General features: G+C 53.2%; 1 protein-coding gene across 14 annotated transcripts in view; it reads left to right on the top strand.

The window, feature by feature from the left end:
* LOC102445074 (ataxin-2-like) overlaps positions 1-22,061 on the top strand; it is a 257,980-nt gene that overhangs the window by 110,669 nt on the left and 125,250 nt on the right. For all 14 annotated transcript variants that reach the window (XM_075914768.2, XM_075914775.2, XM_075914776.2 and 11 more), the window contains exons 8-9: positions 6,559-6,756; positions 7,223-7,401. In XM_075914768.2, coding sequence (XP_075770883.2) covers positions 6,559-6,756; positions 7,223-7,401 — 377 coding nt within the window. The remainder of the gene's footprint in view (positions 1-6,558; positions 6,757-7,222; positions 7,402-22,061) is intronic.

Below are 22,061 nucleotides of genomic sequence, written 5' to 3'. Positions count from 1 at the left end.
TAATTTTAAAGAGCTGCTAAGCATACATGATAGATAGTCTGAAGACTTTTCTTTAGTGATGCCTGTCAGGTCAGCTGTAGCACTCCCTGTGGCGATGCCACGTGATGTCACATATATACCCCTGCCAACCAGACTCCCGCTTCAGTTCTTTTTTTCCACCATTGGCGGTTGTTGGAGCATCTGACTTCTTGATTAGCAAGTAGTTCTTCTCTAGTGCTTCATTTCAAAAGTACTTTGTAGTGTAGATAATCATTCTTAGTTCATTTAGGTGTTCCACTTGTTTGCTGAAGCCTGTGCAGCATGCAGCTGCCCCAAGGTTTTAAACAACGTGCTAAGTGTGGGAAGGGTATGCACAGAGGTGACCCACACGCTGCCTGTCTACAGTGCCTTGGAGAAGATGAGTACAGTATCTGCAGGGGGTTTAAGCTGCTGATCTCTCTCTTGTTTAGTCAGCGACTTAAACCCCTTCTGATAGAGTCTGCACTTGGGCCTTATGACACAGCTTCGATTCCCTTGGCCTCGGTGCAGGAGGCTCACACATCACCGTTCTCATTTGCTGGTGCCTAAGATGACTGGGGCCGCTCTCCCTCCGGTACTGGAGCTCTCAGTAACGCTGTCGCTCGTGGCACTGCTCTTAGCACTGTTCCCAGCGCCGACACCAAGACGCCTCGACAGCAACGGTTCAGTGTTGGACCCCTCAGTGGCCGGCACTGATGAAATAGCCCTTTTGGACTTGGTGGACATACCACCAGAGGCAAGGGCAGGGACTGCCTTCCAGGGCTGCTTCCATGGCACCGTTGGCTTGGGCGCCACTGGTGGCTGCCTCTTCAATGCCAGGCCCCCCTTCTGGTGTCAGAGGTGCAGGCAGGGCTCGGTGACCATGGGCCAGTGGCACCCCCACTTGCACCACCCCTCAGAACTAACCACAGGAGGCGAAAACTGTGGAGGACCCGCTAGCGCAGGAGGATCCTCCACTCCCAGTAGTCTCACTGTCATTGTCTCCAGATGAGGCGATGGCTGGTACGTCATTGTCTCCTCTGTCAATGGACTCTCACGCCCACCAGGACTTTCTTCAGTGGGTGGCCCAAAACCTTAGCCTACAGGCTGAGAAGGTAGTGGAGAAGGTGGACTTTACTGTAGATGTCCTTTTCCCTGGAGGGTCCAGTGTGAGGTGCCAATCCCGATTATCAAGTGTGTTCAGACAACCACCAACATTCTGTGGCATACTCCTGCCTCGATCGTGCCCACGGGCAAGGGAGTGGAGAGGCGCTACTATGTGCCGTAGTGGGGTTATGAACACTTGTTCACACACCCCCAGCCTGGATCCCTCGTGGTGGACATGGTAAACCACAAGGAGTGGCAGCTGAGTCCTGTGCTCAAGAATAAGGAAGCTAAGGTGCTGGATCTGTTCAGACTAGGGACGTTAGAAATCATTTTAGTAATCATGTAACTGCAACAATTCTAAGCAGTTACACAGTTACTAAAATGCTTCCCTCTGGGGGCAGGGTCAGCAGGTGGGAGCCAGTCTGCACAGGGATCCGGTTTAAAAATCGGCTCCCACACAGACTGGCTCCCGCCTGCTGCCCTGCACTGCTGCCTCTGATACAGAGGCAGCATTGCAGGGCAGTAGCAGCCTCTGTCCACAAGGAGCCCTGAGCTTCCCCGCAGACAGAGGCTGCTCCAGTATCCCACGGAGCAGCCTCTGTCTGCAGTGAGCTTGGGGCCCCCGCGCACAAGGGCTGCTGCTGCCTCTGATACAGAGGCACTAGCACTAGGCGACAGGTGGGAGCCAGTTTTTAAACTAGCTCCCTGCACGGACCATCTCTCGCATGCCGACCTGCACTGTTGCCTCTGTATCAGAAGCAGCAGCGCAGGGTGGCAAGTGGCTCCCCTGCGTGTGCTCTTCATTTAAAACTCGGACCGGTGGGGCTGGGACTGATGCAGTCTGCTGGTCCAAGTTTTAAATACAGAGCACACAGGGGAAGGGGGGTTGTTGTGGTTAACCACGACCATTAACCAATAAGCAATTGCTTATCAGTTGGCCGGCGAGCTGCTAACATCCCTAGTTCAGACAGACGGTGTACTCTATTGGAGGTGTCCAGCTCCACATTTCCAACCAGTAGATGCTCCTCAGATGCTATTATTTTAACTCCTGGAATGCCTTTTCCAATTTTCAGGCACGACTGCACAGAGTCTAAGACAGTGCTGTAGGCGGCCCTGGACTCCAGACCCTGCCACACATACCATGGTCACGAGGATTACCATGTGTTGCAATTTGCGGCTACAGGTTTCCGGCCTCCCAGCCAAGGTTCAGCGCACCATCCAGGAGCTGCCCTTTGATAGTTCAGGCCTTTTTGCGGAGAAAATGGATTCTTGACTTCATAGCCTGAATTATTCCAGGGTCACATTAAAATCCCTAGGGGTCCACATGTCCTCCTGCCAGCAACAGCATTTTAGGCCACAACAACTTGGTGGCTTTTTCTCCAGCCCTCCCAGACAAGATCAGGGATGCCATCGGGGCAGGTGTAATAACCATAGGAGACCACCTCGCTTCTCTTCCACGCAGCACCAGTGCATCTCCAAGCAGCCACCAGGGCCCAAGCCCTACTTTTGAGGGTGCATCTGAGGGCGGAGCACTGGATCCTTCCCCTCCTTTTGGGAACCATCTGTCTCACTTTTACCATGGCTGGATTCTGATTACCTTAGACTGTTGGGTCCTGAGCACAGTAGGAGTGGGGTATTGTATCCTGCTCCATTCCTTCCCACCAGCCTCCTTCCCTGTCCCTCTTTGGGGACCCTTCTCACAAGCAACTCCTCCTCCAGGAGGTACAATCACTCCTCACCCTATATGTGATAGAGGAGGTTGCTCAGGAATTCAGGGGTAGGGAGTTCTACTCCTGGTACTTGCTTATTCCCAATGCCAAAGGGGGCCTGCCCCCCATCCTGGGCCTCAGGAATTTAAACACCTTCTCAAAGCTTTGTTTCCGTATGGTCTCCCTAGCCTCCATTATCCCTTCCTTGGATCCAGGGGACTGGTAAGCCACTCCGGATCTCTTGTGTGGACTGGTCCAGGCTGAGGTTGATAGTGGGGTGGAAATTGTTTAAAGCCCCATGGAATTCTTCAAGGGTCTCCTTCCCGTGGGTCCATATGATGATGTCATCAATGTAGCATACATAGAGGAAGGGTGCTAGGGGATGAGAGCTGAGGATATGTTCAAGGTCAGCCATAAAAACGTTAGCATATTGTGGGGCCACGCGGGTGCCCATATCTGTGCCACTGACTTGAAAGTATAAATTGTCCCCAAATTGGAAATAATTGTGGGTGAGGACAAAGTCACAGAGCTTAGTCATCAGGTGTGCTATGGCATCATCGGGGATAATGTTCCTGACATCCAGTAATCCATCATCGTGTGGAATGTTGGTGTAAAGGGCTTCTATGTTCGTGGTGGCCAGGATGGTGTTTTCAGGAAGATTACTGATGTTCTGTAGTTCCCGCAGGAAGTCAGTGGTGTCTCGAAGGTAGCTAGGAGTGCTGGTAGCATAGGGTCTGTGGAGAGAGTCAATGCAACTGGATAATCCTGCTGTAAGGGTGCCAGTGCCTAAGACGATGGGAGGTCTGGGATCTCCAGCTTTATGGATCTTGGGTAGCAGATAAAATACCCCTGGTTGGGGATTTGGGGGGGGGGGGGGGTTGGTATAAATTTGGTCCTGAGTTGTAGCAGGGAGTTTCATGAGCAGATGGTGTAGTTTCTTTTGGTATTCCTCAGTAGGATCAGAGGAAAGAGGCCTGTAGACTGGTGTTGGTGAGTTGTCTGGCAGCCTCAAGTTCGTAATCTGTCCTGTTCATGATGACTACAGCACCCCCTTTGTCAGCCTTTTTTATTATAATGGTAGATTTGTTTTTGAGGCTGCGGATAGTGTTACGTTCTGCATGGCTGAGGTTATATGTCATGTGATGTTGTTCGTTCACAATATCAGCCTTGTGCACATTTGTGGAAGCAATCAATGTAGAAGTCTGGACTCGTGTGACCATCAGGAGGCATCCACATAGAGATCTTCCTCTTGTTGGGTTGGTGGGGGGGCTCCTGAGGGTTAGTGTGATGTTCAGTGGTGTGTTGGAAATATTCCTTCAGATGGAGGTGCCGAAAATAGGCTTCTAGGTCACCACAGAACTGAATCGTATGGGTGGGGGGTTCTGGTTAACCGGTGGGGGCTGGAGCAACTCCCTACCTACTGTGGGCAGGGAGCTGCCCCAGCCCTGCAGGCAGCGTGCTGCCCTGCGGGTAGGGGTTGCTCCAGCATTCAGAGCAGCCTCTGTCTGCAAGGAGCCCAAGTGCCCTGCAACAGGGTTGGGAGCCAGCAGCAGCTCCAGTGTGGGGCTGGGGGCTGCTGCAGCTGGGACAGGAATGGTCCCCAGCTCGAATCCTGCTTCGTCAGTTAACAGCTTAAATGTTATGTCTACCTATCATTTAACTGGTTAACTGATTAACTGGGATTTTACATCCCTAGTTACAAGATATGTCTGATTTAAAGGAACAGGATGCAGGCTTCCTGAATTGGAGCACCAATAGGAGCACACATCTCGAAGAATTCCAGTTACAACACAGGAGAATAACTTCTCCTTTAGAAATATTGTGGTACAGTGACTGGGATTCAGGAAACCTGAGTTGTGTTCCTGACCTGACAGTATAACTTTTTATATTAATAAAAAAAAAAAGAGTTAGAACAGGCTTTTATTCAAGGGAAAAAACTCACTGAATTCCATGTTAAGGCTGCCTGGCCTGTCCATAGCTTGCCTTTTTGTGGCTTGCCATTTCAATGGTTTTCCAACTGTTGCATATATGCTGGAGGTGACCAAAACTTTTAACCCAAACTTTTCTTCACAAAAAATGTAAATTTGGTGTTACCAAAACTTTTTGCAATTTTTTGCCAGTTTCAACAAATTGTTTGGGGCATGGGGAATGGAAATGGGGGAGAGGATGTGAATATTTTGTGTTTGATGTTTTTAAAATTCCAAATAACTTTGTTTTGAACATTTCAACTTGATTTTTAAAAATATGCAAAATAAAAACAAAATATTGTGTGTGTTTTAATTAACCTCAAATGTACCTGTAGGTGCTTTGAAAAGGTGTATAGTTATCCAGTAAGTTGGTGGTGAGGTTCAAGGTCACATGGGAAGTTTGTGCTAGTAAAACAACAACAAAAATAAATAAATAAATAGAGCCCAAGGATCTGATTCCCAGTTCCCTGCTCTCAGAGAATAAATGTGTTCCTTCAGTTGCACTGTAACCACTGGTCATAATAGCAGGAGTCAAAGTGCTAAGGCCGGAATTCTCAAAGGAGCCTAAGAGTGGATGGTTTGCTTACTCTGAGTTTCAAAAGGGGGTTGGACGCTCTACTCTCTTGGGCTCCTCTGGAAATTCCACTTATAGAGCTTCAGGTTTAGAGTTGAACTGAAAGGAGAAACAACCTTAGCTTCTTGATAGTTAATTCTCACATCTTAAAACAAGTGTTGTAAACTGAAGTCTCACTTGACATTAGTGAATAGTGATAGAAATGTAGCCGTGTTAGTCTGGTGTAGCTGAAACAAAAACCAGGACTATGTAGCACTTTAAAGACTAACAAGATGGTTTATTAGATGATGAGCTTTCGTGGGCCAGACCCACTTCCTCAGATCAAATAGTGGAAGAAAATTGTCACAACCATATATACCAAAGGGTACAATTAAAAAAATGAACACATATGAAAAGGACAAATCACATTTCAGAACAGAAGGGGGATGGGGGGGGGGTAAATGTCTGTGAGTTAATGGTATTAGAGGTGATAATTGGGGAAGCTATCTTTGTAATGGGTAAGATAAAGTCTTTATTCAAACTTAGGCATAAAGTGTCAAATTTAAGCACGAATGACACTTCAGAGGATTCTCTTTCAAGTGAAGTCTTAAAAGGCCTTTGAAGCAGGATGCAGGTAATCAAGTGGTTGAGACAATGTCCTTTCTGGTTGAAATGGCAAGAAACAGTTTTTTCTTTGTGATCTTGTCTGATATCTGTTTTGTGGGCATTGATCCTTTGGCGAAGTGTCTGAGACGTTTGTCCAATGTACATAGCAGACGGACACTTTCGGCACATGATAGCATAGATTATATTTCTGGATGCGCAGGAATATGTGTTCTTGATCTTATAACTCACTTGGTTAGGTCCAATAATGGTATCAGCAGAGTGAATATGTGGACAAAGCTGGCAACAGGGTCTGTTGCAAGGGAAGGTACCAGGGTTGGTATTAGTGGTGAGGGACAGCTCTAGTCATGGGGGGAAATACTGCACCTTGAACTTGAACTTTGGTCAGCAAGCAAGTAACTTACAATTTTGTCAGTAATTTTCAAAATTAGAAGTAATGTGTAAGTTTTTAAAAACAAAACCTTTCATGTCATCTTGAACTACTTTCTTGCTGCTGTGGGTTTGTTGATCTCACGTTTAGAAAAAGCTATTTTTGTGGATTATCTATATGCTTATAAACTTTAAAAAGATTTTTCTCTGCCTTCCCATTGTGTCTTGTTAGGGTGCCCTTAGAGAGGGATAATTCAGAAGAATTTTTAAAACGGGAAGCAAGAGCAGCTCAATTAGCAGAAGAAATTGAATCAAGTGCCCAATACAAAGCTCGAGTTGCCTTGGAAAATGATGAGAGAACAGAAGAGGAAAAATATACCGCTGTTCAGAGAAACGCGAGTGAACGAGAAGGACATGGTGTAAACAATAGGTATTTAAAGGGAAAAATATTGCTCTGAGTGTGTTAAAGAACATAAGCATCATACAATGGTAATCTATGTATTGAGACTTAATTTGTCTTTGACGGTTATTATGGCTGCTTTTAAAAAAGAAAAGACAAATTGTTGGAGAGTGGGGAAGAAACCGTGTAATCCGTGTCAGGAAATAGTAATGTTAGGTTCTGCATTAAATTACCCAGTGTTCTGTGAGATTATAGAAGCCACACTGCGAGGGCTTACATGCAGTACCATCAGCTATGTACTGCATGTAATTTTATTTTTGTTCTGAAATTGAACCATTAAAAGAGCACAACATTTGAACTCAGAGGTGTAGGATTTACCTTAATTTTGGCAGAAGGAAGGTACAAAAAAGTACAGCTTATTCATTCTTTGAATTGTCAGATACATCTCTTCTTTTCCATTTCTAGTTATAACACTGAAAGGATTTTTCTGTTTCAGGGAAAACAAGTACGTTCCACCTGTACAACGAAATAGAGATGTCCTATCTTGGGGAGGAGGCAGACAAAATTCATCAAGGATGGGCCAGTCTGGATCTGGCCTCTCAGTTTCAAGATCTGGATCCCATACTTCAGACTTCAGTTCTAATTCTGGAGCAGACCAAAGAGTAGTTAATGGAGGCAAGTATCTCAATTAAATCAGTGAGCCTTAATTGAGAAAGTTCTTGTTTCTAAACGTGTGGAAACTATGTACAGGTTGGACCTCCCTGGTTCAGCACCATCGGGACCTGACTGGTCCTGAACGAAATAATTTGCCGGACCAGGGATGGTCTCCTGCCACCGTCCCCAAGCCCCATCGCCTGTGGCTGGCAGGATGCCCCAGCAAGCATCCTGCCTCGCCCTCCCACCCAACCTGGCTGGGCTGCTTGCCCAGCTGCTACCAGCTCCCTGGGAAGCACAGGCTCCAGCTCCTGCCGTGGGGATCCAGCCCCATGCTTCAACTCCAGCCCCATGCTTCCAGGGGCTGCCGCGGTGCCCTGGCCCTGCGCTTCTGGGGGGTGCCAAGAAACTCTGGCCCCACGCTGATCCGTGCTGCCAGGGGAATCCAACCTGGCCCTGTGCTGCCATGGACTGCTCAAGGCTGCCGTGGGGCTCCAGCCCTGGTCCCGCACTACCCCTAGCTGGGCTGCCGACCCTGTTGCCCTGGCCCGGCTGGCCCTCCTGTCCTTAGGCTCCTGGGCTCTCTGGTCCAGGAGCATCTCTAGTGGTGCTGGATGAGAGATGTTGCCGGACCAGAGTGTGCTGGTTTTTTGAGGTATAACTTGTAGTTATGTGAAATACTGATTGACGAGGCGTCTGCCCTGCACTGGCCCTTTAAGGGTTAAAACCCAGCCCTAGGAGAGGGCTGAGAGAGTGGAGCCCACAGCTGAGATAGAGACAGTCAATTAGGGCCGAGCTGAGGCTGCATAAATAAGGGCTCCTGGAGGGGTGGAGACAGACACACACTTGCTCTAGATGGGGTGCAGGAGGGACCTAGCTGCCAGGGAAGCTGGAGGCTTCCTGAGACAGAGCAGTGCTGGGGAGCTCTGGCCTGACCTCAATCCCAGGCTGCAGGGCCTGAGGCAAGGCCGGAGTGTATTAAGGCTGCAGGGACACAGCCAGTGATAGGAAAAGGCAGCAGGTTGACAGCTCCTTGCCAATGATGAGTGGCCATTTCAGACTGCAGTTTGCCCCTGAGGAAAGGGGCTAGATGACGACTGGCAATGGGTCACTGAGGCAAGGCGGTTATAGGGGGATTGAGGGTTCTTCTTTGAGAGACGTCCCTGGGAGTGCTCCACAGCAGGTGTACGTGTGTCACAGCACCACAAAGCAGATTCTTCCTAGCAGTGCACTGGGGCCATGCGGCTCCCCCTGGCACCACCGGGCACACGTGGCCACCCTCCCTTCAGTTCCTTCATACCGTCCCCGGCTCAAGACAGAGCTCCGTGGTGCTCTTTGTTCCTCATTAGTTCTTGTAGATATATAGATAATTAGTTAACTCCAAGTTCTTCTCCCTAGTTGTTTGTCAGGTTCTAAAAAACAAAACAAAAAAACCCCGCCATTCGCCCCCAAGTTAGTTCTCCTGCCGTTTTAAGATCACCCGGAGCAGTGGGCTCACCGGGCTTTAAACACTGCACAGATTGCAACAACGCAGTGCCAGTCTCAGATGGCCATGCTATAAATGTGTCAAGTGTCTCGGGGACTCCCATGTTCGAGGGACTGCCCACACTGCGCTAAACTTAAGGTGCGGACGCGGAGAGACAGAGAAATGATAATGATAGAGAAGGGCAAACACCCTTCCTCAGACACGGGCTCTCAGCAGATTGCCAAGGATAAAGGGGACAAACCAAACAAATCCCCCCAAAAAAGAGCCACCTCTCTCCCACAAGATTTGCACTCGCCTAAACAGCCCTTGATAGAGAGACAGATGACAAAAGCTGACAAATGAGCCTCAGCACATATGATAAACCAGGCACCTCTGGTGCTGACCGAGCTCACAACAGACGCACCTCACACGGCACCCATTTCAGAGGCTACAGGTCATACAGTGCCCGCTTCACAGAACTTGGCACCAACGCGCCTGAGATCACGGTGTCGAAAGTGGTTACCACGGCACTGCAACAACTGACAGGGCAGCCTATGGGCATCACCCCGCCTTTGCTGACCACAGCAACTTTTCACACTTTGTGCTCTACTTCTAGAATACCACAGGTGCCAGCACTGCTTGTAACAACATTACTCTCAGCACCTTTCACTCCTACCATTACCTACCGGCATCAGACACACCTGGTGGTTTCCTCAACTTTTAACTCTCCATTTTTAAGCACTGACAAACCATCTTATTCACCACGATCCAAATACACGTCATCACCTACTGTGTTATCAACTGCTGATGAAGAGGAGCCAGGGGTTTCCTCACCCCAGGTATCCCCACGCACAGAAACATTGGGACATATGTTCCATTCTGATTTTGCCAACCTTACCAGTGTAGGCATGGCCCCCAGGCTCCATACCCATGGATACCATCATCCATGCCTTATCCACCGCAATGGCAATACTGGACCCCATGGTCTCAACATCACAAAAAGAGGCCATATAAGACAAAGCACACTATGAAAGCACTTTCTCCCCTATCCCAATCCCCTTGAATACAGAGGGAAGGGAACGAAATCAACTAACATTACTCCACCAATTTGGGTCCGGATGCATTGCTAGACACAAGCTCATCGTTCGTGACAGGCGAGGCTATCATGCGACCACCCTCGGCAACCACTGAGGACTTCACCTCCTTTCAGGACCTTTTTAAGAGAGTCGCAGCTGATCTAAACATTGCAATGGAGGAAGTGCAGGACACACAACACGAGCTTACAAACATCCTACAGGCTATGCTTTCTGCAAAAATCGCTTTACCTATTAACCCAGCTGTAACGCGGGCGCCCCGTCCTGCTCCCCGTTGACTTAGGTCCCCCTCTCTCGGTGAGCCTCCTCACCAACTCGTGCTACCCCGCTTCCCCCCTTCCGTGTTGTGTGCCTCTCCTCCTCCTCCTCCTCCTTCGCTCTTTCCTCCGCCTCGCTCTCTCCCGCTCTGTTCTCCCTCCGCCTCGCCCTCTCCTGCTCCGTTCTCTCTCCGTTCCTTCTCCCTTCCTCCCCCCTCTGCTCCCCGGGGCCTGTTTTTAAAAACCGCGCCGACGTCCGGCCCTGATGACATCAAGCGCCGTGTCCGTCGGCTCCTCCCCCGCCGTACGTCCTTGCTCCGCCGTTGGCCCCGCCCCCGCCGTGCCGCCCGTCAGCTGGGCCGCGGCAGCGGAGCAGGCCCTGCAGCTCGGCTCCGCTCTCCGGGTGGTGCCCAGGAGGGTCAGGGCGACCGCGGGCTTGGTGCGGGGCGTGCCGCTGTCAGGAGCACGGGGGCGCCGCGTCCTGTCACACACCTCCCCCCTCAAGTCCCATTGCTCCCCTCCTTGCGCCTCCTGGGGTTCCTCGGGGATTCTAGAAAAAAAAGTCTGCGTTCCCATGGTCTCTCCCTGCCCGGTGGCTCACTTTAAACCGGTAGGGCTGCAGCGCCAGGTACCACCTCTGGATGCGGGGGTTGGCGTCCTTCATGGCCAGGAGCCACCGGAGGGGGGCGTGGTCAGTCACCACCGTGAACGTACTGCCTAGGAGATAATAGCGTAACATATCAACGGCCCACTTAACCGCCAAGGCCTCCTTCTCTATTGTCGAATACCGCTGCTCCCGTGGGAGCAGCTTGCGGCTCACATATACAATAGGATGCTCCTCTTCTCCTTCCCCCTGGGACAATACAGCACCGAGCCCGCGCTCGGAGGCGTCTGTTTGCAAAATAAAGGGGCGAGAAAAATCGGGCTGCGCCAGCACAAGGGCCTGGGTCAGCCGCTGCTTTAAGGTTTCAAAGGCCTGAGCACACTCGGGGCTCCACCGCACTCTCTTGGGGGCCGCGTTCCTGGTCAGGTCCGTCAGCGGGGCTGCCAAGGTTGCAAAATCGGGCACGAAACGCCTATAATAACTGGCCAGCCCCAGAAACTGCCGGACCTGGCGCTTCGTGCTCGGGGCGGGATAGCTCCGCAGGGCCTCCATTTTCCCGATTTGGGGCCGTATCTGTCCTCCCCCCACCGTGTACCCTAAGTATGAAACCTCTCGTTGGCCGAAATGACACTTCGCGGGGTTAGCGGTAAGCCCGGCCTCTTGTAGTGAGGATAATACCGCTTCTATCTGCTGCAGGTGCTCGGCCCACGTTGCGCTAAAGATAATTATATCATCGATATAGGCTGCCGCGTACACCCCGTGAGGTCGGAGCACTTGGTCCATCAACCTCTGGAATGTGGCGGCGGCCCCGTGGAGGCCGAAGGGCATCCGCTTAAATTGATACAGGCCGAACGGCGTGGAGAACGCAGTCTTTTCGCGGGACTCCTCCCTAAGGGGGATTTGCCAATATCCCTTCGACAGGTCAATGGTAGACAAGTATCGGGCGTCCCCCAGTCGTTCCAGCAACTCGTCTATCCTCGGCATCGGGTAAGCATCAAACACGGACACCGCGTTGACCTTCCTAAAATCGATGCAGAACCGGATGGTGCCATCGCTCTTGGGGACCAGCACGATGGGGCTTCTCCACGCGCTGCGGGATTCTTCTATCACTCCCCATCGCAGCATTTTGTCCAACTCACCGCGTACCGTCCCCCACAGCTTCCTGGGCAGCGGCCTGACCAGCTCTCTCATGGGGCGGCCGGGTTCGGTCACGATCGGGTGTTGGATCAAGTCGGTCCGCCCTGGTGTCTCCGTCAGGACCCGTGAAAACCTCTGCAGGGTTTCCTGTAGTCCCCTGCTCTGCCCTGGTGTGAGGTCCGGGCCTAGGTGGGGCCCGGTGACCACCCCTTCCTCCCTCGGTTCCGAGGCCCACCCCGCCAGGGCCTCCCGGGACCGCCATGCCTTTAGTAGGTTGACGTGGTAAATGTTGGTTGCCTTCCGTTTCTCGGGCATCCTGATCTCATAGTTCACGTCCCCGACCCTCCTGATCACCTCGAAGGGGCCCTGCCAGCTGGCTAACAGCTTAGAGGACTGCTCTGGCAACAGGAGGAGGACCCTATCCCCGGGCTGAAAGGTGCGTAACCGGGCGTTTCGGTTATAGTGGCGGGCCTGCCTCTCCTGTGCCGCCTCCAGATTACGCTTGGCAAATTCCCCTACCCGGCGTAGCCTTTCCCTGAGCCTCAGGATGTACTGCACTGTCCCTTGTACTTGTGTCTCCTGCTCCTCCCAAGCCTCCCTCACTATATCTAGGATCCCTCTGGGCTGTCTACCGTACAGGAGTTCGAACGGTGAGAATCCCATAGAGGCTTGGGGTACTTCTCTCACTGCAAACAGGAGTGCCGGCAGGGCTCGGTCCCATTCTTTAGGTTCTTCCTCCACGAATTTCCGGAGCATCCCCTTGAGCGTCCGATTAAACCGCTCCACGAGTCCGTCGGTTTGGGGGTGGTAGACTGAGGTCCTCAAAGTCTTTACCCGCAGCAGGCGGCACAGTTCCTTCATAAGTGTCGAGGTGAAGTTCGTCCCCTGGTCGGTGAGGATTTCTTTCGGTATGCCTACTCGTGAAAAGATCTTAATCAACTCATTCGCGAGCGTGGGGGCGGTCGCGTTCCGGAGTGGTACTGCCTCGGGGTAGCGAGTCGCATAGTCCACTACCACGAGGATATACTGGTACTGGTTCTTTGTCCGTTCCAATGGACCTACTAGGTCCATAGCTATCCTCTGAAATGGGACATCTATCACAGGCATTGACACCAGCGGGGCCTTGGCCACCCTCCCTGGCCCCATCTTCTAGCATTCCGGGCAAGATTCACAAAAGTCTTTGGCCGCCCGGTATATGCCAGGCCAGTAAAACCTCTGCAAGAGGCGTTGCACCGTTTTCTCATACCCCAGGTGCCCGCCCCAGGGGTTGCTGTGAGCAAGGTCCATCAGCCGCCTATGGTGCATCTTTGGTACGACCAGCTGCGTGACCACCTCCCCATTTTCCCGTCCTTCAGTGATCCTATAGAGGCGATCATCCTGGATTTCGAAGTGGGGATAAATCCTTTCCCCCTCCGCTCCCGCAATCGCGTTTTCCCAAGCCTGCTGCAGAAGGGGGTCCTCCCTCTGCTCCCGTACGAAGTCGGGGGACCACTCCGCTTCCGTGTCGGCCGGGTCCTCCCCTGCCCTGGCTCCCATTTTCCCCATTGGGGGTTCTGCGTCTTCCGTGGCCAAGGCGGCCTTGTCCCCCTGCCACTCCCGGAGGGCCTGCCTGAACCCGCTCCAGTCTCTTCCGAGGAGCACGGGGTATATCAACCCCGGGACAAGGGCGACGTAGGCCCACCCTTCCGAGCCTCCGTCCTTTAGGTGTACCCAGGCAGTGGGGTATGGCTCGACCTGCCCATGTACGCATTGGACGAACACGGGGGGTCCCCGGGGTCCCCCGGGGGCGACTAGGTCGGCTCGGACCAGAGTCTGGCCGCAACCTGAGTCCACGAGGGCAGTGACTACCTGGCCCTCCACTTCCACCTCTCGCAGTATCCTCCCCGCGGCCTGGGGCCCCGACCCGTTCTGCCCCGCCATTACCTGAGTAAAGGAGCAGTCCATCAATGGGCAGTCACGTTTGAAATGTCCTTCTTGGCCGCATTGGTAGCACGCTCCCCCAGGGCCCCGTGCTGGGGGGGGGGGTTGGTCTTCCTCTCCTCCAGGGCTGCTGGACGGGGGGTAGGGTCTTCCCTCGCGGGTCGGCTCCACACCGGTGCTAAGCATCTGACCCCGGTGCGACTGGGGCTGGGAGGGGCGGCCGGGCTCCGCGCCTCCCCTTGCCGGGGTGGGGGTCGGGTCTCCCTTGGCGCCCCGCTGGGGTGCTCCCTCCGGGACCCGGTTCCTTCCCCGCCTCCCTCGGCTGACATGTAGTCCTCCATCAGGGTTACCGCGTCAGCTAGAGACGTAGGGTGGTGCCGCCTCACCCGTCGCTGCCCTTCCCCCGGCAGGATGTGTATGAATTGTTCCAGAACCACCTTCTCCGCTACCTGGGGCCCTGATTGCTGTTCGGGCTCTAGCCAGCGCCAACCCGCCTCTCTGAGCCGCTGGGCCACGGCTCGCGGGCGGGCCCCCGGGGCGTATTTTTCCTGCCGGAACCGCTGTCTGTAGGTCTCTGGGGTGACCCCTAACTGGTCCAGGATTGCCTCCTTTACTTTAAAATAATGTAGGGCATCTCGCGGATCTAGACTCCGATAGGCCAGCTGAGCTGTGCCCGTGAGGTACGGAGCTAGCAGCGTGGCCCAATGTTGCTCTGGCCACCGGGCGGCTGTGGCTACCCTCTCGAAAGTGACCAAAAAAGCTTCGGGGTCGTCGGCAGGGCCCATTTTAGTCAGCCTTACGGGGAGCTGGGCTAAGGCCCCGCCTTCCGCCCCTTCCCCTGCGGCCACCGGGGCCGGCCCCCGCCCCGCATTCTCCCACTGCCTCACCCAGTGGTCCTGTTGCGCCCGGAACTGTTCGGTTACGTCACGCAGCAGTTGGGCCTGCTGTTCTCGATGCTGTGCGGCCAGCTGCTGAAGGAGGGCCGTCTGCTGTTGCTGCTGCTGGTGTTGATTGTCCGTCAGCCACTTGAACACATCGGCGGCGTCCATGGCTCCGCGTCGTGCCCAGTCAAAACCTCGCTGGGCTGCCCGCCCCGGCTCGCCGTCACCCTTTCACCCGTGTGTTTTTTTGTTTTGTTTTTTTTTGGGGGGGGGGGGGGGGGGTTCTGTGCCGTTAGCTAGGGTTCAAAAAGGTGCCCACATTCTCCACCACGTGTAACGCGGGCGCCCCGTCCTGCTCCCCGTTGACTTAGGTCCCCCTCTCTCGGTGAGCCTCCTCACCAACTCGTGCTACCCCGCTTCCCCCCTTCCGTGTTGTGTGCCTCTCCTCCTCCTCCTCCTCCTTCGCTCTTTCCTCCGCCTCGCTCTCTCCCGCTCTGTTCTCCCTCCGCCTCGCCCTCTCCTGCTCCGTTCTCTCTCCGTTCCTTCTCCCTTCCTCCCCCCTCTGCTCCCCGGGGCCTGTTTTTAAAAACCGCGCCGACGTCCGGCCCTGATGACATCAAGCGCCGTGTCCGTCGGCTCCTCCCCCGCCGTACGTCCTTGCTCCGCCGTTGGCCCCGCCCCCGCCGTGCCGCCCGTCAGCTGGGCCGCGGCGGCGGAGCAGGCCCTGCAGCTCGGCTCCGCTCTCCGGGTGGTGCCCAGGAGGGTCAGGGCGACCGCGGGCTTGGTGCGGGGCGTGCCGCTGTCAGGAGCACGGGGGCGGCGCGTCCCGTCACACTAGCCATAATGGAACCTGCCAAAATTCTTTGGGAAACCCCTGCCTCAATCCCTCCCACCTGTAAAAAGGCAGACCACAAGTATTATGTCCCACCAAAGAGGTCGGAGTTTTTATTCACTCATCCACCACCAAACTCCCTAGTAGTTGACATGGCTCAGCAAATGAACAAGCAACAACAAAACCACTCCATGCCATCTGACAAAGATAATAAAAGACTTGACACACTTGGCAGAAAGGTGTATACCTCAGCCACATTACAAATAAGAGTGGCCAACTACGCAGTGCTCCTCAGTAAATATGACTTCAATAATTACACAAAGTTTAACACCTTTATTGATGATATACCAGAGATGAAAAAAGATGCAGTTTAGAACGATCATCACAGAGGGCCAGGCAATATCAAGGACAGCCCTTCAAGCTGCCCTAGATGCCACGGCCACAAGAACAACAGCCACAGCAGTTGTCGTGAGACGGGCCTCATGGTTTAATTCCTCCACCTTCCCTCCTGAAATCCAGTCGTCCATGGAAGATCTACCATTTGAGGGCAAAAAGCTCTTTTCATCGAAAACCAACAACATCCTCCATTCCATGAAGGATTCCCGGGCCACGTTACGCTCCCTTGGCATTCAGACACCTGCAGCGAGGAGGCGGCAATACAGATACCCACCATACCAGAGGCCAAGATACCCATAACCCACATATCAAAGGCAAGATCATCCGCCATACCAACGATGTGGCCGTGGTAGACAGCAGCGTCAATGTAGCTAGGCCAATACTTCCAACCACTCACTCCAGCCCAATAAGCAAATTTGAGGAGTCTGTTGAGAAACTGAAAACCATCTTACCTCCTCCAGAGCTCTCTCATATTAGGAAACCTTTCACTTACCGTCTTCTGCCATTTTATGACAAATGGCGCAACATTACATCTGACAAATGGCTGCTACAGACAATTTCTTTCGGTTACACCATCCCATTCCTGTCCAACCCCCACCCTGTCCCTTTTCAGGGACCCCTCTCACGAGATTATACTACAACAAGAGGAAGATCACCTACAATTGGGCACTACAGAACCTGTTCCCCTAGAATTTCAGAGGACCGGATTTTATTCCCATTACTGCCTCACCCAGAAAAGAAACTGGAGGGTGGTACCCAATTCTTGATTTGAGGGCCTTGAACAAATTTGTAAAGAGGCAAAAGTTCAAAATGGTTACATTATCCCCTCCCTGGAGCTCGGTGACTGGTTTTCGTCTTTCGACCTACAAGATGCATATTTTCATGTGTCCGTCAGCCCTACTCAGACGGTTTCTTCATTTCACCCTAGGTTTGGAACACTGCCAATATACAGTGCTACCCTTCGGACATTCCACGGTGGCGAGGGTTTTCTCAGAAAATGGAGCGTTACCATTTATCCCTACCTCGACGATTGCCTCATCAGGGCAAGAACCCGAGATGATTCCTATCGCTGTACCCATCTGGTTCAATAGTGCTTCCAATCGCTGGGACTTCTAATTAACGGGAGCAAGTCAGTCTATACAATTCATCTGTGCTCATCTCAACTCTACTTCAGCCATCCCCTCCCTATCTCCTGACAGGTTCCTGAGGATCTGCGAGCTAGTCCATTCGCTACATGTAATGTCACACGTCACAGCCCACGACTGTCTACAATTCCTGGGACACGTGGCTTCTTGCAACCCCGTGGTCCCCAACACCTCTCTGTTTATGGAGGTGTCTCCAGGGATGGCTCAGACTGACCTACAAGCCCAACCTACACCCACTGACCAAAACATCGTTAATCCCCAACACATGAAAAAGATCACTACTGTGGTGGACAAAACCGTACAATTTATGCAGGGGCATACCCTTTCAAACTCCAGAACCCACAGTGGTCATCACCACAGATGCCTCCCTCACGGGCTGGGGAGCACACATGAGAGACCTCACAACCCAGGGCCTATTGACTCTGGCAGAGAGCATGCTATACATCAATGTCCTCAAGCTCAAGGCAGTCCGGCTCGCATGCCAGCATTTTCTTCCGCACATCACTGGAACCCACGTCAGAATATATACTGACAATACGGCCTGTATGTTTTATATAAACAGATGAGGTGGGGCACGATCCTACGCTCTATGCAAGGAAGCCATAGCATCTCCATAAGTGCGTGCCATCTCCCCGGTGTCCTAAACACAACAGTGGATGCCCTAAGCAGAGCCCTACCTCGAGATCACGAGTGGCAGATGGACTGTTCAATGCTGACAGAGATATTCACACGATGGGGATACCCTTACATAGATCTATTCACTACCAAAACAAACAAAAAATGCCCACTTTATTACTTCAGGGTGGGCATGGGAAAGCACTCACTCAGAGATGCTCTTGTTCTCAAGTGGAAAGTCCACTTACTCTATGCATTCCCTCCCTTTCCCCTCCTCAACAGAGTACTTATTAAAATACTGTAAAGTTATCCAACCTAAATGGGACCGGAGGATGGTTGGATAACCAGAAATGTCGAATAATAGGGACGGCCCTGGTTCGTGGTGGGGCGGGGGCAGGAGCAGAGCAGCAATGGTAGTGGCGGCGGCGGCTGAGGGAGGAGAGGGCCTCCCAGGTGGGCTCCACTCTTTGTCTCGGGGGCGGTTGGCACGCTGCCCCCTCCCTGGCGGATTCTGGATGCTGCGTCCTCATGAGGGGCTGCGTCCTCCCCCTTCCTCTTCCTCCCTCCTCCCCTGGGCCACCCGGACATGCCCAAGGCCCCGGTGGCCCCTCCCCTCCCCTCGCCACCCCCCACCCCCCTTTCCTTTTCTGCCTCGGCCCGGGCTCCCCGCTTGCTCCATCCGGGAGCCGGGCTCGCTCCACAGGGGTCAACTCCCCCCCCCCCCCCCCCCCCAAGCCTGCAAAGTTTTGGGAGGGGGAAGCGGGTCCGGGCCCACTCCTAAAAGCGGAGCCGCTAACGCGGCAGGACGGCCAAGATCGTCAGTTACAGCCAAGGTGAGTAACCACCTCTTCCCTGGGAGAGGAGGACCCTAGAGTGCAGGAGCACTGACCTAGGATGGTACCACCAGGCATGACACTGGCTGAAAGGGGGCGCACCAGGGCTGAAGAGCTAATTCCCAAAGTGACCAGCAGGAGGCGCCGTGGGGTGGGTGAGTGCCTTTGTGACACCGATCATAAAACAATCATACAACAGTTCCCTTTTCCAAGGATAAGTCAGACTGCTCTCTACAGTTCATGGTTTTCTCTTTGGTTTAACCTTTTATTGCTATCTGATAATGAACCTTTAAATATTTACTCAACTATATTGTTAGTACTTTCATGCACCTTAAACATGAAGGAAAATAAACCTGTAGATGACTGATGCACATTTCTGTAGTGTTACATGAAGTTTTGTACATTTTAAATTAGTGACGATCAGCTTTCTCTTGTGGGTGGGTGTGAGGAGAGTTGTAGTACTGATCTCCCAATGTCATACAAGTGTGTAGCGTATCTTGAGAAAGAGGCAGCAATATTGGAAGACATACCGCTTTGCGCTCCTGTATAGAGACTCAATCCAACTTCCGCTGAAAGCAATGTAAAGAATCATAGAGTCATAGAATACTACAACTGGAAGGGACCTTGAGAGGTCATCAAGTCCAGTCCCCTGCCCTCATGGACCAAGCACCATCTATATCAGGGCTGGGAAATAGTTTTTAATGGGGGGCCACTCCAGGATTTTGGCAAGTGGTCAAGGGCTGCATTTCTACCGAGGGGGTGTGGGGTCTGGAACAGAGGCTAGGTGTAGAAGGGAGCTTGGGGTAGGGAACTGGGGTGCAGGAGGAGCTGTGGAATCTGAGAGGGAGTTTGAGTGAAGGAAGGGGGTTGTGATCTGTTGCAGTGGCTTGGGGTGCAGAGTCCACAAGTGGGTGTGGGTGTTGGAGAGGATTCTGGCCTGGAGGAGGGGCTATAGGAGGGGGTGCAGGATCTGGGAGGGAGCTGTCACTTGGGGAAAAGGGGTACAGAGGGTTTGGTGATGGCCTGGGGCAGGTAGCTGGCGGGGGGGGGGGGGGGGGGGGGTCGGTGCCAGAGGCAGGCGCTCTGGCTGGGAGGCACTTACCTAGGGCTCCCAGCCAGCAATCCTGCAAAAACCTGAAGGCTGCAGTTGCAAGCTGCTCTATGTGGCTCTACTCCTTGCAGGGGGGAGGGAGTGAGGAGGCTTCATTGGCTGCTCCTGCTGCCAGCAAAATTTCTCAGCCCCTATTGGCTGGAAACTGGCCAATGGGAACTAAGAGATTTTGCTGGGGGCGGGACAGAGCACAAAGCCTTTTCCTCACTTCCAGCATAGAGCAGCTATATTTAAAGCGGCAACAGCTGCACTGTGCTGAAAGGTCCCAGTGAGGCAGCTGCGGGCCAAATCCGGTGGTTTGGCGGGGCCGCATCTGGCCCTCTAGCTGCCTCTTGCCCATCCCCGATCTAGATCATCCCTAATACATGTCTATTTAACCGGCTCTTAAATATATCTCCACTGACAGAAATTCCACAACCTCCCTGGGCAATTTATTCCAGTGTTTGACTACCCTGACAGTTAGGAACTTTTTCCTAATGTCCAACCTAAACCTCCCTTGCTGCAGTTTAAGCCCATTGCTGCTTGTCCTATCATCCAAGGTCAAGGAAAACAATTTTTCTCCTTCCTCCTTGTAACACTCTTTTAGGTATTTGAAAACTATCATGTCTCAGTCTTCTCTTTTCTAAACTAAACAAGCCCAGTTCTTTCAGTCTTCCCTCATAGGTCATGTTTTCTAGACCTTTAATCATTCTTGTTGCTCTTCTCTGGACCCTCTCCAATTTCTCCGCATCTTTCTTGAAATGGTGGTGCTCAGAACTGGACACAATACTCCAATTGAGGCCTAATCAGAGTAGAGCGGAAGAATGACTTCTCGTGTCTTGCTCACAACACTCCTGTTAATGCAACTCAGAATCATGTTTGCTTTTTTTGCAACAGCGTCATGCTGTTGACTCATATTTAAATTAAAATAAATTAATGGAGATTGTCTATCTCCTAGAACTGGAAGGGACCTTGAAAGGTCATTGAGTCCAATCCCCTGCCTTCACAGCAGGACCAAGTACCATCCCTGACAAATTTTTGCCCCCAAATGGCCTCCACAAGGATTAAACTCACAACCCTGGGTTTAGTAGGCCAATGCTCAAACCACTGAGTTATCCCTCCCATTGTGGTCCACTATGGCCCTGTAGTGGGCCAGAGGGGCCGCCCACTGAGCTGGAGGAGGAGGAACCCCTCCAGCCGCCATGTCGGGCTGAGGCTAACCCTGCCCTCTCACCTGACCGAATGTCAAGGGGTGGTCCCAGAACTATAAAAGCCCAGGCAGCAGCCTCAGTCAGAGCTGAGCCTGCCAAGAGACTAGAGGCCTCCCCTGGACTCTCAGCCTGGGGAGTGGGGACTGAGGCCTGGCCAGGGCCTCTTACCTGCCGGGGCCCAGAGGCAGACTACCGGCTCCCTGCCTGGGAGGCGGAGGCCCAGCGTAGCCAGCCTACCTTCACGGAAGTGGCTGAGGACCCAAAAGGCCAGCCTGATCCTGTGCTCCAGCGCCTGCCCCGGAACCGGGAGAAGCAGCCCCAGCTACGTAGACTGGAGGCACCGCCCGGGTCTCCCACGGACCCTGACCCTGAGGCCTGGCCCAGCCGCCCGACACCGCCTGCACCAGGAGCCTGCACCGGCTCAGCCTCCCTTGCAGAGCGCTGAGCCGGCTCCAATATCAGACCCGGAGCCGAACATCACGGCACCCGCACCGCTCCCAAGCCTCCGTGCGGTGCCGGACTATGCAGCGCCAATCCGCCTCCCTGCCGACATGGCACCGGCTGCTGCTGCTGCTTCTGAGCCCCCGGCGTCGATTAGCACCGCGCCGGCTGTCTCTTCTGCACACGCCAGCAGATCAGGGGCTCTGAGTCCTGCTCCTCTGATCTCTCCGCGCCGGAGCTGCTCTCGCTCCCACCTTTTCTCGCCGGCACCATCCTTGCCTCCCCCAGTGCCTCGTTCTCCACGCCGCTATACCCATTGGCATGGGTCCCCCCATGCCTCCTCCAGGCTGCCTTCACCATTCCTGGCTGCTGCACCTTCCCACCGCAGACACCACTACAGGCAGCTCTCTGTGTCTCCTGCTTCTTCCAGGGCATCAGACATCCGCTCCTGTTCGCCCTGCTCTCCTTACCGTTACCGATATTACGCTCGTTCCAACTATCACGACGACCGCTCACCACGACATAACAAATATTATCGCGACAACCGCCACTCTCGGGACTCCCACAGCGGCTACTCTTATCGATCACGTTCTGCCTACGATTATGTATCACGCAGATGCTCTCCAACTCCAGCTCCCCTTACCCCTCCACATCATTCAGCGTCACCACCTCATCCTCCATCAGAGACAGATCACACCGCCTCTGGAGACCTCCTACCGGGGACTTCCATCCCAGACTCGTCCTCGCCAGATGAGGCAGT

This window comes from Pelodiscus sinensis, chromosome W (genome assembly GCF_052426305.1).
Source record: "Pelodiscus sinensis isolate ZL-2025 chromosome W, ASM5242630v1, whole genome shotgun sequence".
NCBI classification, from domain to species: domain Eukaryota; kingdom Metazoa; phylum Chordata; order Testudines; family Trionychidae; genus Pelodiscus; species Pelodiscus sinensis.
Note: the sequence above shows the minus strand (reverse complement) of the source record. Positions and strands in the feature narration are given on the sequence as shown.